The sequence below is a fragment of the Tamandua tetradactyla genome, chromosome 5, assembly GCF_023851605.1.
Source record: "Tamandua tetradactyla isolate mTamTet1 chromosome 5, mTamTet1.pri, whole genome shotgun sequence".
Taxonomy (NCBI): domain Eukaryota; kingdom Metazoa; phylum Chordata; class Mammalia; order Pilosa; family Myrmecophagidae; genus Tamandua; species Tamandua tetradactyla.
In genome coordinates, this window is record NC_135331.1 from 94,358,990 (window position 1) to 94,376,663 (window position 17,674).

At 39.4% G+C, this 17,674-nt stretch overlaps 1 protein-coding gene across 1 annotated transcript in view; it reads left to right on the forward strand.

The window, feature by feature from the left end:
- The window catches only part of RNF8 (ring finger protein 8), a 76,951-nt gene extending 64,322 nt beyond the window's left edge, over positions 1-12,629 (forward strand). The window contains exon 8 of the mRNA XM_077161661.1: positions 12,120-12,629. Within this exon, the coding sequence (XP_077017776.1) occupies positions 12,120-12,136 (17 nt within the window). The 3' untranslated portion in view covers positions 12,137-12,629. The remainder of the gene's footprint in view (positions 1-12,119) is intronic.
- Positions 12,630-17,674: the final 5,045 nt, after the last annotated feature.

Here is a 17,674-nt window from a genome sequence, read left to right on the forward strand (position 1 = left end):
AGAGGCCACATCTGAGCAACAAAAGAGGCTCTCTTGGGGGTAACTCTTAGGCTTAAATTTTAAGTAGACTTGACCTATCCTTTGTGGGATTAAGTTTCATATGAACAAACCACACGACTGGAGGTCAGCCTATAGCTTTGGTTGTCCACTCTGCTTGTGTGAATATCAAGAATTCAACTTGGGGAATTTGAATTTCTCCCTGTTCTCACCATTTCCCCAAGGGGTCTTTGCAAATACTTTCCCACTCACTGATTGAATCACTCTGGAATTCATCGGGGCATCACTCTGGGCAAACCAACAAAATCTCATGTCCTACCTGATATTCCAAGTACTTATGGTGTTCAATCAAACTATCTACATAAGTTATATTAGGAAATGCACTAGTCGAAATGTGAATTTTGTACCAAATAAACATTTTTTTGCATTAGTCTCACACATAAGGTGACATTTTAAAATATTAATTACCATCTGTTTTCAGCACCCTGCAGTAATGACATTCCTCTGTTCTTCCTCATGCAAAAACGTTTTTAAAATTTGTACACTTAATCTCTATTATTATACACTCTAGGCATTCCTAGATTATACCATCTCAATCTTTAACATCTATCTTTCTTTCTGATTTCATTTATGCCCCCAGCCCTCCTCCCTCTGTCATTCTCACATGCAGCTTCATTCAGTGTTTTAACAAAATAGTATTACAGTTAGGTAGTATTGTGCTATACATTTCTGGGTTTTTACATTCAGTCCTGTTGCACAGTCTGTATCCCTGCAGCTCCAATTACCCAATGTCTTACCCTATTTCTATCTCCTGATGGTCTCTGTTACCAACGAAATAGTCCAAGTTTATTCACTAATGTCAGTTCATATCAGTGAGACCATACAGTATTGTCCTTTTGTTTCTGGCTAATCTCACTCAGCATAATGTCCTCAAGGTCCATCCATGTTGTTGCAAACTTCATAACTTTATTCTGTCTTAGAGCTGCATAATATTCCATCGTATGTATATACCACAGTTTGTTTAGCCACTCGTCTGTTGATGGACATTTTGGCTGCTATAAACATTGGTGTGCCAATGTCTGTTTGTGTCTTTGCCCTTGTGTCCTTTGAGTAGATACCTACCAATGGTATTGCCAGGTTGTATGGCAATTCTATATTCAGCTTTTTGAGGAACCGCCAAACTACCTTCCACAGTGGTTGCACCATTTGGCATTCCCACCAACAATGGATCAGTGTGCCTCTTTCTCCACATCCTCTCCAGCAGTTGTCATTTTCTGTTTTGTTGATAATGGCCATTCTGATGGGTGTGAGATGATATCTCATTGTGGTTTTGATTTGCATTTCTCTAATGGCCAGGGAAGTTGAGCATCTCTTCATGTGCCTTTTGGCCATTTGTATTTCCTCCTCTGAGAAGTGTCTATTCAAGTCTTTTTCCATTTTGTAATTGGATTGGCTGTCTTTTTCTTGTTGAGTTGAACAATCTCTTTATAAATTCTGGATAGTAGACCTTTATCTGATATGTCGTTTCCAAATACTGTCTCCCATTGTGTGGGCTGTCTTTCTACTTTCTTGATGAAGTTCTTTGATGCGCAAAAGTGTTTAATTTTGAGGAGTTCCCATTTATTTATTTATTTCTTCAGTGCTCTTGCTTTGGGTGTAAGGTCTATAAAACCGCCTCCAAGTGTAAGATTTATAAGATATTTCCCTATATTTTCTTCTAGCAGTTTTATGGTCTTAGATCTAATGTTTAGGTGTTTGATCCATTTTGAGTTAACTTTTATATAGGGTGTGAGATATGGGTCCTCTTTCATTCTTTTGCATGTGGATATCCAGTTCCCTAGGCCCCATTTATTGAAGAGACTGTTCTGTCCCAGGTGAGTTGGCTTGACTGCCTTATCAAAGATCAATTGTCCATAGATGAGAGGGTCTATATCTGCACACTCTTTTCTATTCCATTGGTCAGTATATCTATCTTTATGCCAGTACCATGCTGTTTTGACCACGATAGCTTCATAATACGCCTTAAAGTCAGATAGCATGAGACCTCCAACTTCATTTTTCTTCCTCAGGTTATTTTTAGCTATTCAGGACACCCTGCACCTCCAGACAAGTAAGTTTTGGGATTTTAATTGATATTGCATTGAATCTGTCAATCCATTTAGGTAGAATTGACATCTTAACTATATTTAGTCTTCCAATCCATGAACATGGTATGCCCTTCCATTTATTTAAGTCTTCTCTGATTTTTTTGGACAATTTATTGTAGTTTTCTTCGTACAGGTCTTTTGTATCTTTAGTTAAGCTTATTCCTAAATATTTTATTCTTTTGGTTGCTGTTGTAAATGGAATTTTTTTCTTGATTTCCCTGTCAGATTGTTCATTACTAGTGTATAGAAACACTATAGATTTTTGAGTGTTGATCTTGTAACCTGCCACTTTTCTTTACTCATTTTAGCTCTCATAGTTTTGCTGTGGATTTTTCAGGGTTTTCAACAGTTAGTATTATGTCATCTGCAAACAGTGAGGGTTTTACTTCTTCCTTTCCAATTTTGATGCCTTGTATTTCTTTTTCTTGTCTAATTGCTCTGGCTAGAACTTTCAACACAATGTGGAATAAAAGTGGTGATAGTGGACATCCTTATACTGTTCCTGATCTTAGGGGGAAAGTTTTCTGTTCTTCTCCAGTGAGGATGATGTTAGCTGTGGGCTTTTCATATATTCCCTTTATTATGTTGAGGAAGTTCCCTTCTTTTCCTGTCTTTTGAAGTGTTTTCAATAAGAAAGGATGTTGAATATGTCAAATGCCTTTTCTGCATCAATTGAAATGATCATGTGGTTTTTCTGTTTTGATTTGTTGATATGGTGTATTACATTAATTGATTTTCTTATGTTGAACCATTCTTGCGTACCTGGGATGAATCCTACCTGGTCATGATGTATAATTTTTTTGATGTGCTGCTGGGTTCAATTTGCATGAGTTTTGTTGAGGATTTTTGTGTCTATATTCATTAGAGAGATTGGCCTGTAGATTTCTTTTCTTGAACATCTTTGTCTTGCTTTCATATGAGGGTGATGTTGCTTCGTAGAATGAGTTAGGTAGCTTTCTCTCCTCTTTAATTTTTTTGAAGAGTTTGAGCAGGATTGGTACTAATTCTTCCTTGAATGTTTGGTAGAATTCACATGTGCAGCCATCTGGTCCTGGACTTTTCTTTTTGGGGAACTTCTTAATGACTGATTCAATTTCTTTACTTGTGATTGGTTTGTTGAGGTCGTCTGTTCATTCTTGAGTCAATGTTGGTTGTTCATGCCTTTCTAGGAAATTGTCCATTTCATCTACATTATCGAATTTATTAGCATAAAGTTGCTCATAGTATCCTCTCATTACTTCCTTTATTTCTGTTGGGTCAGTGGTTATGTCTCCTCTTCCATTTCTGATTTCATTTATTTGCATCCTCTCTCTTCTTTTTGTCAGCCTCCCTAAGGGTCCATCGATCTTACTGATTTTCTCGTAGAACCAACTTACGGTTTTATTGATTTTCTCAATTGTTTTCATGTTCTCAATTTCATTTATTTCTACTCTAATCTTCATTATTTCTTTCCTTTTGCTTGCTTTGGGGTTAATTTACTGTTGTTTCTCTAGTTCTTCCAAGTGGACAGTTAATTCCTTGATTTTTGTTTTCTTCTTTTTTGATACAGGCATTTATGGCAATAAATTTTCCTCTTAGCACTGCGTTTGCTGCATCCCGTAAGTTTTGATATGTTGTGTTTTCATTTTCATTTGCCTCGAGATATTTACTGATTTCTCTTGTAATTTCCTTGACCCACTGGTTGTTTAAGAGTGTGTTGTGGAGCCTCCATATATTTGTGAATTTGTTGGCCCTCTGCCTGTTATTGATTTGCAGCTTCATTCCTTTATGATCTGAGAAAGTGTTGTGTATGATTTCAATCTTTTTAAATTTATTGAGAGTTGCTTTGTGACCCCGCATATGGTCTGTCCTTCAGAATGATCCATGAGCACTTGAGAAAAAGTTGTATCCTGCTGTTGTGGGGTGTAATGTTCTATATATGTCTGTTACATCTAGCTCATTTATTGTATTATTCAAATTCTCTCTTTCTTTATTGATCCTCTGTCTAGATGTTCCGTCCATTTATAAGAGTGGAAATTGAAGTCTCCAACTATTATGGCAGATGTGCCTATTTCTCTTTTCAGTGTTTGCCTCATGTATTTTGGAGCATTCTGGCTCGGTTCATAAATATTCATGATCAGTTATGTCTCCTTGTTGAATTGTTCCTTTTATTAATACATAATGTCCTTCTTTGTCTCTTTTAACTCTCTTACATTTGAAGCCTAATTTGTTGGGTATTAGTATAGCTACTCGTGCTCTTTTCTGATTATTATTTGCATGGAATATCTTTTCCCAACCTTTCACTTTCAACCTATGTTTATCCTTAGGTCTAAGATGGATTTCCTGTAGGCAGCATATGGATGGGTCCTGTTTTTAATTAGTTCTGCCAGTCTCTGTCTTTTGATTGGGGAGTTTAATCCATTAGCATTCAGTGTTATTACTGTATGGGCAGTACTTCCTTCTACCATTTTACCTTTTGGATTTTATATGTCATATCTCATTTTTCTTCTTCTTACCTTTACTGATAGTCTTCATTTCTATACTCTTCTCCACACCTCTCTCTCCTGTCTTTTCTTAACTGTCTCTAGTGCTCCCTTTAGTATTCCTTGCAGAGCTGGTCTCTTCGTCACAAATATTCTCAGTGAATATTTGTCTGCAAATGTTTTAATTTCACCCTCATTTTTGAAGGACAGTTCATCTGCATATAGAATTCTTGATTTGCAGTTTTTCTCATTTAGTATCTTAAATATATCATCCCACTGTGTTCTTGCCTCCATGGTTTCTGCTGAGAAATCTATGCATAGCCTTATTAGGCTTCCCTTGTATGTGACGGATTGTTTTTCTATTGCTGCTTTCAACATTCTCTCTTTCTCTTTGACATCTGACATTCTGATTAGTAAGTGTCCTGGAGTATGTCTGTTTAGATCTGTTCTCTTTGGGGTATGCTGCACTTCTTGGATCTGTAATTTTAAGTCTTTCATAAGAGTTGGGAAATTTTCAGTGATAATTTCCTCCCTCTAGTTTTTCTCCTCCTTTTCCCTTCTCTTCTTCTTCTGGAACACCCACAACACGTATGTTTGTGCGCTTCATGTTATCATTCACTTCCCTGAATCCCTGCTCATATTTTTTCATTTTTTTCCCTATATATTTTTTTGCTTGTTGGATTTCAGATGTCCTGTCCTCCAGTTCACTAATCCTGACTTCTGCCTCTTGAAATCTGTCATTATAGGTTTCCATTGTTTTTATCATCTCTTCTACTGTGCCTTTCGTTCCTATAAGTTCTGTGATTTGTTTTTTCAGACTTTCGATTTCTTCTTTTTGTTCATTCCTTGCCTTCTTTTTTTTAATTTTTTATTAATTAAAAAAAATTAACAAAACATTTAGAAATCATTCCATTCTACATGTACAATCAGTAATTCTTAATATCATCACATAGTTGCATATTCATCATTTCTTAGTACATTTGCATTGATTTAGAAAAAGAAATAAAAAGACAACAGAATAAGAATTAAAACGATAATCGAGAGAAAAAAACCTATACCTCACATGCAGCTTCATTCAGTGTTTTAACATAATTGCATTACAATTAGGTAGTATTGTGCTGTCCATTTCTGAGTTTTTATATCCAGTCCTGTTGCACAGTCTGTATCCCTTCAGCTCCAATTACCCCTTCTCTTTTTTTTTTTTTAATTAACGGAAAAAAAGAAATTAACCCAACATTTAGAAATCATACCATTCTACATATGCAATCAGTAATTCTTAACATCATCACATAGATGCATGATCATCGTTTCTTAGTACATTTGCATCGGTTTAGAAGAACTAGCAACACAACCGAAAAAGATATAGAATGTTAATATAGAGAAAAAAATAAAAGTAATAATAGTAAAAACAAAACAAAACAAAACAAAAACCTATAGCTCAGATGCAGCTTCATTCAGTGTTTTAACATGATTACTTTACAGTTAGGTATTATTGTGCTGTCCATTTTTGAGATTTGTATCTAGTCCTGTTGCACAGTTTGTATCCCTTCAGCTCCAATTGCCCATTATCTTACCCTGTTTCTACCTCCTGCTGGACTCTGTTACCAGTGGCATATTCCAAATTTATTCTCGAATGTCCGTTCACATCAGTGAGACCATACAGTATTCCTTGCCTTCTTTATATCCTCCCTCAAATCATTGATTTCATTTTTGATGAGGTTTTCCATGTCTGTTTGTATATTCTGAATTAGTTGTTTCAGCTCCTGTATCTCATTTGAATTGTTGGTTTGTGCCTTTGAATGGGCCATATCTGCAATTTTCCTAGTGTGAATGAGGTTTTTTTGCTGATGTCTAGGCATTTAATTACCTTAATTAGTTTATTCTGGAGATTGTTTTCCCTTTTTTTTTCCTTGAGTTTTCTTGCTGGATGACTTTTTTTTGTCTTTCTGTTCCTTGACCTTCAGTTCAGCTTATTCTATTCCTCTAGCTTAGGTTTTGTTTAATAGACCAGAATTTTTCAGTTCTTGTTTTTTTGTTTCTTGCCCTGCCCATATTGTGCCTTTCCCCCACCCCTTAGGAGGGTCTACTTAGGTATTATAGACCCCAGTCAGATTTTCCCAGACCTAACTGGATTCCTCTCAGGAGGAAAGAGTCACCTGCATCAGTTTTCCCTGAGGGTGAGACCAGCAGATTAAAAGGTTTTCCTATGAAATCTCTGGACTCTGAGTTTTTCCTATCCTGTCCAGTATGTGGTACTTTTCTCCCTGCTGGGAGCATGGTGAAGACAGAGGAGAGGTTGTAGGCTGGCTTTAATTGCTTCCCTTTTCCAGTCCCTGGGATCTGAATTCCTTTAGGGATGGATTCGACCTGAGCTGGGCTTACCCCTCTGCTGGTGAAGGCACAGGCTCTAGGCAAGCTCTCAGACAAGCCTGTTTTGCCTATGCTTGGGGCAGTGGAGCCCGAGAAGTTTTGCAGCTGTGTCCAAAGAGTAATCAATCCATAGAAACACAGCCACAAAAGAGAAAAAGAAAAATCCTTTTCAGAGCAGGACCCCATTCCTTGGGTTTGCCAATGAAGAGCTTAAGTTGGTATGTTGCTAGCTGTATCCCCAGGTTCTGTGTGCCCCTCCTTTCCTGCAGGGCCCAGACCTTTTCAGATCCAAAAAAACCCTGTTTTTTTTCTTTTTTCTTTTTCTGTCAGTCCTGCCAGCTCTGCGCTAGGGCAAAAACCAGCCACCTCTGGTTTTACTCAAAATTCAGCTGAGCTGGGGGCCTATTTTTAGTAGCCAGAATTTGTTAATTAATTCCACAATTGGCATTTGGTTGTGCTCAACCCCTGCTGCTAGTAAAGTTTCTTTCCTTTCCCCTCTGGGAAGCAGCCTGTGGGGGAGGGGTATCGGCCACCACAGCTTGGGGAACTCACAGTTCTGGAGGGGCTTGCAGCCAGTCCAGCTGGTCCAAACTGGGGTACGCTGTGTGTCACTGACTTGGCCCCAGCAGTTGTTCTGTACTGTTTCTGGCTCTTTATTAGCTATTTTGGAGGACGAACTAAATCCCACACCTCGCTAAGCTACCATCTTGGCTCCTCAAGCTCATTTCTTTTTTCTAGAATTGACATCTTAACTGTATTTATTCTTCCAATCCATGAACAGTATATCCCCTTCTATTTATTTAGATCTTCTGTGATTTATTTTAGCAATTTCCTATAGTTTTCTTTTTATCGGTCTTTTATATCCTTAGTTAAATTTATTCCTAAATATTTTATTGCTTTAGTTGCAATTGCAAATGTAATTTTTTTCTTCATGTCCCCTCAGATTGCTCATTATTAGTCTAAAGAAACACTACAGATTTTTTGAGTGTTGATTTTGTAACCTGCCACTTTGTTGCATTCATTTATTCACTCTAGTAATTTTGCTGTGGGTTTTTCAGGGTTTTCAACATAGTATATCATCTATAAATAGTGAGCGTTTTACTTCTTCTTTTCCAATTTAGATTCCTTGTATTTTAACAGAGAGATGGAAAAGGTAGGCGATGTGGAGCCACAGACAAATTGGGATAGTGTGCTTTGATCCTTCCTGACCGTATACCCATGTTTGAAGTAGCACCCCCATATTACCCCCTATTTATCTCTCTATTATTTCTTTCAAAGCACTTACCAGATTGAAATTATATTTGTTGGAGTGATCTTGTACTTAGATTTTTAAAATTTTTTATTATTATTATTTTTCTTGGTATGCTATGCTATGGGGTCACATTTCATTTTCCATGTGACTATCCCATTATTGCAGCACCATTTTTGTTGTATATTTTGTTTTTGTTTTTTTTTGAGTGCATGGGCTGAGAATTGAATCCTGGTCTCCTGCATGGCAGGTGAGAATTCTACCACTGGACTACCCATGCACCCCTTACACCAAGATATATAAACCCCTTGAAGGCAGGGATTTTGTCTTATTCCTTGTGGTAGTCTCAATGTCTTGCACCAGAGAGGTCCTGAATGAATGCAGGTTTATGAAGTGAGCAGTCAGTAGTGTGAAATGCTGCTGAGAAGATAAACAAGATAAGTATCAAAAATTGCACTTTGGATGTAGCAGGAATGTGGGGCTGATAGAGTCAAAAGTCTGTTTGTAGTAGATCATGCAGTTAGTGTGAGATGATTAAGAGCGAAGAGTAAGAATAGACAAGTTCTTCCAGAAATTTGGCAGTGGGGACCACCACAAGTAAAGGCTGTAGTTGGAGGAAATGGGATTAAAAGGGGTTTTTTGTTTTGTTTTGTTTAAAACATGAGAGATTTAAGCATGTTCATTTGCTGATTGGAAGGACCATGAAGAGAAAGAGATTCTGGGAAGCTAAGATAGTGGACAGGGAGAGATTCTTGGAAGGTAAAAAGAGCAGAGGGAATGCAGCATGTAAAGAACTTAGTCTTAGGTAGTAGGGCCCATCTCTTTTACAGAAAGAGTATAATGTAGGAATGCAGGCAGGGTAATTTGCTTGATGGGAGGTGTGTTACTTTGTTAGCTGCTGGAATATAGTATACCAGAACTGGAGTGGCTTTTACATGAGGGGAATTTAATAATTTGCAGGTTTACAGTTCTAAGGCTGTGAACATTTCCAAATTAAGGCATCCAGGGAAACATACCTTGGTTTAAGAAGGCTGATGATGTTTCTCTCAGGTGGAAAGGCACATGGTGACATCTGCTAGTTTTCTCTTCAGACTTCCTTAGTGGCTTCCCCAGAGCTCTGCCCATTCTCTTGGCTCTGTCTATTCTGGCGGCTCTCTCCAGGTTCTAGCTTGCTTAACATCTCATGGCAACAATTGCTGGGCTCCAAGTATCTCCAAACATCTGTGTCCATATCTGTGTCAGCTCTGCTGTAAAGTTTCTGTTGGCTCTGAGCTTCTGTTGTTTATCTCATTTCTGGCTCTCTCCCAAATATTTCCTCTTTTAAAGGATTCCAGTAAACTAATGAAGACCCACCTGGAATGGGTGGAGTCGCATCTACATCTAATCACAGATTACACCCACAATTGGATGCGCCACCTATCCATGGAGATAATTTAATCAGAAGTTCCCACCTTGCAATATTGAATCAGGATTGGAAGAAATGACTGTCTCCACAAGATTGAATCAGTATTAAAACATGGCTTTCCTGGGGTGCATAATACTTTCAAACCAGCCCAGGAGGCAAGAGGATTTTTCTGTGGCTTCTGTATTTTCCTGTGAACTATTAGGTGAGGCCATTAACTGAAAGGAAGGGACCCCTCTTGGTACTCTCTTGGCTCTCCAAGGCTGAAAGCATGCTGAGCCCCAAGGCCCACCACCTCAGCGACTGCTCAGAAGTAGGAGAAAAGTAACTTTTACAATTCCTCTGGTCCTCCCATGAAAGCATTCCAGACCTCTGTCTCAGAGAAGCGGATGATCTCTTGGTTGGATTTACTGTGTCCTTGATATAGGCCAAGATCCTTGCTTCCCTGGGATTGAGGAGGCAGAAGCTATTGGAAAAAACTGGAGGTTATTAAATGGTCACTCTCATACTATTTCTCTTTGGACAAAGGAGGAACTCTCACCTCTCCCTGCCTATTCTTGTATATATAATTAATGCCCCCCTTTAGGGACCAGGAAATAAGCCAAGCCACATTCCTTGAACACGCTACCCTTATCAGAGCATCCCCACGACCCACTACTCACCCCATACCCGACACACCTGAACCCCATCACCCACTCCCCCTCCCAACACTCCAAGCACCCCTGCCCCGCCAACACCTTGCCCTTGCATGCGTACCTGCCCCACAACCCCATCCCAAGCGCACGCATGCCTGCCTCAGCCCAACTCACCTCTCCTGCAAAAGTGTGGTCTTGCTCCATGCTTCCCAAGCCCTACCTCCCAGTCCCTGCCCCTGCAGGTGGTTGACAGCACATAAAGGCTGCGGGCACTTACCTCTATACCCAAGCTACCTCCACCCCCAGCCCATACAGTCATGGAACACTACCCTGCCCCCCCAAGCTCTGTGCACATGTACATCGGCTCTCCCAGATTTGCACATGCGCACGGCCCCCAGTAACTCCCGCCAGCTCAGGGCAAGTGCTGACCTGCACAGCCAGGCCACATCTGCTCCTAGCCCACACAGGTGCAACACTGCCCTGAACTCTGCACGTGCACACAAAGGGCCATGTGCACAAAGGGCCACGCGCCTTAGACAAGTGCATACCAGGAACTCGCCCCCTAGACCTGTACACCCGCACAGCTACATCCTCCCCTGTGCTACATCCTCCCCATCGTGAGCAACAGTGTAGCATCCCACCCTGCACCTATACCTGCACTGCAACACATCATCTCACTGTTACGTCCCACCCTGTGCCCTGCATCTGTTCCACATCCATCCTGCAAATACAAGGCTTTAGACTACTGAAGGAAATCAACTTCCAAAAGGAAACCAATTAAGATATTTACATGCCAGGAAGACAGCAGACGATCACTAAGCATATCGTGATGCAGACAGATTTAGCCCAGCCTAATGACCAAATTAAAACACGAGAGGAGACACAGATGTTGGAACAGCTAATCAAAGATGTTCATATAACTCTACTAAATAAAATACATGGGATGGCTAATGACATACAGGAGATCAAGAAGACACTAGAAGAGCATAAATAGAAAAATAGCACATATCACAGAGATTAAAGATGCTGTAGACCAAATAAAAAAACATACTAGAGACACACAACAGCAAATTTGAAGAGGCAGAAGAATGAATAAGCAACCTAGAGGACAGGATAACTGGTTTTGAACATTGAAAACAGAAAATGGCAAAAAAGATGGAAAAATTTGAATTGGATCTCAGGGAAATGATGGACAATACACAGCGCATAGATATAAGAATCATTGGTGTCCCAGAAGAAGAGAAGAATAAAGGGCTGGGAAGATAAGTGGAGGATATAATTAATTCCCTCCTTTAGTAGACAATTATTGAGGGCTAGCTTTGGGCCAAGTACCATTCTAGGTACTGGAAATGTACACAGAAGTAAAAGTCTAGTAAGATGTGATTAGTGCTATGGGGAAAATAAAGCAGGAAAGGGTGACAGGAAATGATGGGGAGGGCATTAAAATTTTGATAGGATAGTCAAGGAAAGTGATGTTCAAGTAAAGAAAGAAGGAAGTATCCATGTTGCTATCTGGAAAGAGTGAGGTGAGGAATGGAAAGGGGAAGTGTGGCCAGTGTTGCTGAAGTGGAGTGAATGATGGAAGAGGAATAAGAGGTGAGGTTAGGAGGCAGGGCTGGGAGGGGTACAGATAGTACAGGGCCTTGTAGGCCTTTGAAAGGACTTTGACTTTAACTTTTGCTCTGAGAAGTGAGGAGCAGGGGTTGAGAGAGAATGACATGATCTGACTGATATTTTCTAGGTTCACTCTGGATGCTCTGTGGAGAAAAAGTTTGAGGGTAACAAGGATGGCTGCATGGAGGCCAGAGGAGGGAACTTCAGGCACACCATTTATTTCTCTTTTCTTTCTCTCCAAAGCAAAGAACTTGTCCTGAAGTCATTCTCCAGAACACTTGGAAGATTCCCAGGCAATGGAGGCTTGGGACGGGTCTGGAGGATTCTCTCTGAATGTGACTTGGGCTGTTCTGGAGATCATCTTGAGAAGCCTTGTTTGGCCAGAGATTGCACTAGTAAAGTCCTCTGTCAGGAGCCATCACTGTTGGTCAGCACTGCTGCATCATTGCATGGAGCACCACCAGTATGCAGGGCTCTGGCTGCTTAAGGGTACTTCATGGACTCTGCTTCACTACATGTTGAAGGGTTGTTCTGGTTTTGTTCTGTTTTTTTTTTTTTTTTAAATTTATTGTTGGTGTTGTTTATTGTTTTGATACCTCAGAAGCATCTTTGTTGATGTTTGTTTTGGACAGATGTCCTGGCTGCCCAGGAACGCTAAGGCAGCCTCTGTTTTGAGAGGATAGAATACCTCTTCTTTGTGAAAACAAAATGTCATTTCCTGGAAATAAAATAATAAAACCCATCAGTTACTCAGCTGGCCTTTGGTGCATTTACCTTCCTTTCCTTCTAGCTCCCAGAGTCTCATAAATAAACACTGCCAGCTCATCAACTGCAATCCAGAACATGTCTGTATCAGATGATAGACTTCAGATGAATGTCGTCCTGAGAAGTCAAGTCCAAGATCATAGACATAGCAGATGGGCACTGTTAACTTCCTCCCCACTGTCGTGTTTCCTTTTTATGCAGGCAGGTCACTGCCTACCCGGTTTGGGGTGGGGTGAACCCCTCTTTCAGCTGGAATTCAGAAGTTAATTCCAGATCTAACGTATTCAACACATGAAAATTTGGGCAATGATTTTTTTTTTTTTAACATGGGCAGGCACCAGGAATCGAACCCGGGTCCTCTGGCATGGCAGGCAAGCATTCTTGCCTGCTGGGCCACCGTGGCCCGCCCTTGGGCAATAATTTTATGAGAAATTGGTTTTTGTTTTGTTTTGTTTTGTTTTAGTTCATCTCTTTTCCATCTGCCTTCTCTTTTTAAAACAGAAAAATGTTTGGGAGATAGAAGCTTAAGACAACCTTTGGTAACCTTGGTTACTGTTTTAGTTTGTTAATGCTGCCAGAAATGCAGTATACCAGAAATGCGTTGGCTTTCGTAAAGGAAATTTATTAAGTTACAGAGTTTACAGTTCTAAGGCCATAAAAATGTCCAAACTAAGGCATTCAGAGAAAGATACCTTTACTCAAGAAAGGCTGATCTGGGAAGACATATAGCTGGTGACTGCTGGTCCTTTGGCTCTGGTCTCAAACAGATTTCCTAGGGGCATTTTCTTTCTGTATCTCCGAAGGTCTGTGTCAACTCTGAAACCTTTTATAAAATGGTTCCCTCTTGAAGGACTTCAGTAAGTGGCCCAACTTGAATGGGTAGAGACGCATCACCAGGGAAACCACCTAATCAAAAGGCCCCACCCACATTTGGGTGGATTACATCTCCAAGGAAACAACTTAATCAAAAAGATCCCACTCATGGGAGACAGTATTTGGAAACCACATATCAGATAAGGGTTTAGTATCCAAAATATATAGAGATTCTTCAACTCGACAACAAAAAGATAACCCAATTAAAAAATGGGCAAAAGACACGATACTTTTCAGGGAAAGAAATACAAATGACTAAAAGACACATGAAGAGATACTCAAGTTCATTGGCTATTAGGCAAATGCAAATCAAAACCACAATGAGATATCATCTCACACCTACTAGAATGGCCATTATTAAAAAACAAACAAAAAAAATGAGAAAGAGGCACACTTACACACTGTGGTAGGAATGTAAAATGGTATAACTGTTCTGGGAGGCAATAAGTATACAATTGCCATATGATCCAGCAGTCCCATTACGAGGGATATATATATTCAGAGAAATTCATGGGGAGGAATATGGATTCTATGTGGAAGAAAAGGAAATGTCTTCATACAGATTATGGTGGTGAAGTCATGTCTATTAGGTTGGATTGTATGAGCAGAGAGAAACAAGTGCCATAGAAAATGGGGAGAAAGAGATGTACCTATTCACTGGTGGTAGGGAAACTGAGAGGTGCAGCCCCTCTGGAAGGCAGTGTGGTGGTTTCACAGGAGGCTAAGGTGAGGTTGCCATATGATCTTGCAATCCCATTGCTAAGTGTATAGCTGAAGGAACTGAAAGCGGAGACACTAATGGACGTTTGCACCCTGGTGTTTATGGCAGCAGCATTTGTGATTTGCAGTGGATGGAGGTAGCCTAAGGGTACAATGACTGAGGAATGAAAGGGGAAACTGATGTTGACATACATCGGACTACTAAGTGGCTGCAAGAAGGAATGACTTATTCCTTATTGTGAGGCATGCAACTAGGTGAATGAACCTTAAAGACAGTGTGTTGTATAAAATATCCGAAGCAAAAAGACATATATTATGCCTTACTCATGGATTAATTTACAGACTCAGAATTGAAGTCTCAGAATTGAAGTCAAGAGCATGGGTTATCAGGTGGGGGCCTATTGTAAAGGTTCCTGGATTGTCAGCTCTTACAGGAACCACGTATATTTAGGAGTTGTAATTTATTTCTAAATTCTGAGATCCTGAGGTATTTGTATATAACCTGGTCATTTCCTGAAACTGGGTGTTTATGTGACCTGAAACTCAGAGTTAGAGCACTGAAGTTCTGAAAGTCAGCATTACCCCATTCAGTAACTGTTTAAAAAGCTAAGAAAGTGATTAGACTTTGTCTAGAGATACAAATGAAGCTGATCTGGATAGGACAAAGGTAAATCAGAATACCGGGTAAGGGATAATATGGCCCATATTTTCAAACTTCAGCCTCTGCAAGACCAAAGGGAGAGATGTGTATTCGGTGCAAAATTTATATTTTCAGTAGTGTAGTACCTAATTTAACTTGTATGGTCAGTTTACTTGAACACCGTAATTACACGAATTCTTGAATACAGCATGAGATCTTGTTGGTTTGTCCAGGTTAGTGTTATGCCCTGATGTGTCCCAGAGTTATTTGGGCAGAGAATAAAAAAGGATTTGCAAAGTCCCTTCAGGGACTGGGGAGAAAGGAGGAAATATTAAACTTCCCCATCTGGGGAATTCCTGATATTTTCGCAAGCAGTGGGAACAACCAATTCAGTAGGTTAAGCCCTCAATCATCTTTATAAATATTTTAATTGTAAGCCTTAACAAACATATAAACATTCTAGACATACACATTCTAGACATGATGTACCATCAATGTAAGCCCTCAGTTTTGAGGCTTGCCCCTATGGAACTTACTCCTGCAAAGGATAAGCTAAGCCTGCTTATAATTATGCCTAAGAGTCATCCCTAGAGAACCTCTGTTATTCAATTGTGGCCTCTCTGTAAGCCAACTAGGCAGGTGAACTCACTGCCCTTCCCCTACATGGAACATGAGTCCCAGGGGTGTAAATCTTGCTGGCAACCCAGGACCTGACTCTAGAGGATGAGCCACGACCTGGTATCATGGGGATGAAAAAGCTTTCTTGACCGAAAGAGGGAAGAGAGAAATGAGACAAAGTAAAGTGTCAGTGGCAGAGAGATTTCAAACAGAGTCGAGAGGTTATTCTGGAGATTATTATTGTGCACTATATAGATAATGACATTTTAGTTTATTGGAATGGCTAGAGTGAAGTAGCTGAAACAGTTGAACTGTATTTCAGTAGCCTTGATTCTTTTTTTTTTTTTTACTTTAAATGGGAACATTTTATTATCCCAAAATGTTTTCCTATGTACTTTTTTAACGTTTTTATTGACAAATCTTAATGTACATACAGTCCATGCATGGTATACAGTCAGTGGCTCACAATAGCATCATATAGTTGTGTATTCTTCACCATGATCATTTTTAGAATGTTTGCATTACTAAATAAAAAGAAATAAAAAACTCATACATCTCATACCCCTTACCTCTCCCTCTCATTGACCACCATATTTCAATCTACCCAATAAACTTTACTCCTTATCACCCTATTATTTATTTTTTAATCCATATTTTTTAACTCATCTTTCCATACGCTGGATAAAAGGAGTACCAGACACAAGGTTTTCACAATCACACAGTCACATTGTAAAAACTATGTTGTTATACAGTCGTCTTCAGGAATCAAGGCTATTGGAACACAGCTCAACAATTTCAGGTACTTCCCTCCAGCCACTCCAATACACCATGAACTAAAAAAGGATATCTATATAATGCGTAAGAATAACCACCAGGATAACCTCTCAACTCTGAAATCTCTGATGCATTGAAACTTCATTTTGTCTCATTTCTCTCTTCCCCATTTTGGTCAGGAAGGCCTTCTCATTCCCACAATGCTGGGTCCTGGCTCTTCCTGGGAGTTCTGTCCCACGTTATTTTTAAAAAGGATTGGAAACTATTGACTCATCAACTTGTTAGCAATGTAGGCATTTTTCTTTGAAGAGTATACTATGAATATTGGGATTTTGGAGTCCCTAGTCTTCATTTCTATCTTTCTCACCATGATTACTGATTGAAATATTGGTGGAGTCTAGGAGAAAGTATGTGTATAATAAAATACTTTAAAAATAATGTTTATTATAAGCACATCTTAAAAATTCTGGAAAAAAGAAATAAGAAAGAAAAAATATTACCGTCTTAATGTAATAGCCTCCTATTTCCCTCTATACATATGTTTTGTAAATATGATTGCGTGGTCATACATAAATTTTTACATACTTTTTTTAAATTCACTTTTAGGAAACAACAGGTATACATTTTTGAATAGGTAGTAAGTTCACAGGGATTGAAATTAAAATGTACAAAAGGACATAAAGTGAAAACTCTCTCACCCTTTTCCTACAGTGACCACTTCCCTCCACAGAAGTGACAAGTGTTTCCAATTCCTTGTGTATCCTTCCAGAGGTCTGCATATACAAGCAAATACTATGTGTGATCCTTTCTTTTGCACAAATGATAGTGAACTGTGCACTATTCTGTGTCTTGCTTTCTTCAGCTATATCTTGATAGTAGTTCCATGTAAGTACATAAAGAACTTCCTCTTTTTTTTTTTTTTTTTTGATTACAGCTACCTAGTATTCTGTGTGTGTTTGCACTGTAATTTCTTTTACTAGGCTTTTTTTTCTTCTTTAATGGAAATCTAGGTTGTTTAAGCTCTTTCACTCTGAAATCAGTGCTGCAGTGAACACTCTTGGTGCACATATCATAAAGGAAAGATCCTTAAAGAAGAAGCATCTCAACTTGAAGAGCCTGAAGGCCATCTGCAGACATTGACCTCACGGACTGATCACTCCTCCCACATCTGTTGGACAGAGTGACTTGCAATCCCTCTTTTTTTTTTTTCACATGGGTAGGCACTGGGAATCGAACCCAGGTCTCCAGCATGGCAGGCGAGAACTCTGCCTGCTGAGCCACCGTGGCCCTGCAATCCCTCTTCTTAATACAACATCCCTTTCTAGTGTGCCATATATACAGCTTAAGTAAGCTCACAGACAGACCACAAAGAATAATAAGTAAAAATTAAAAACTCAGACTAGCTGTG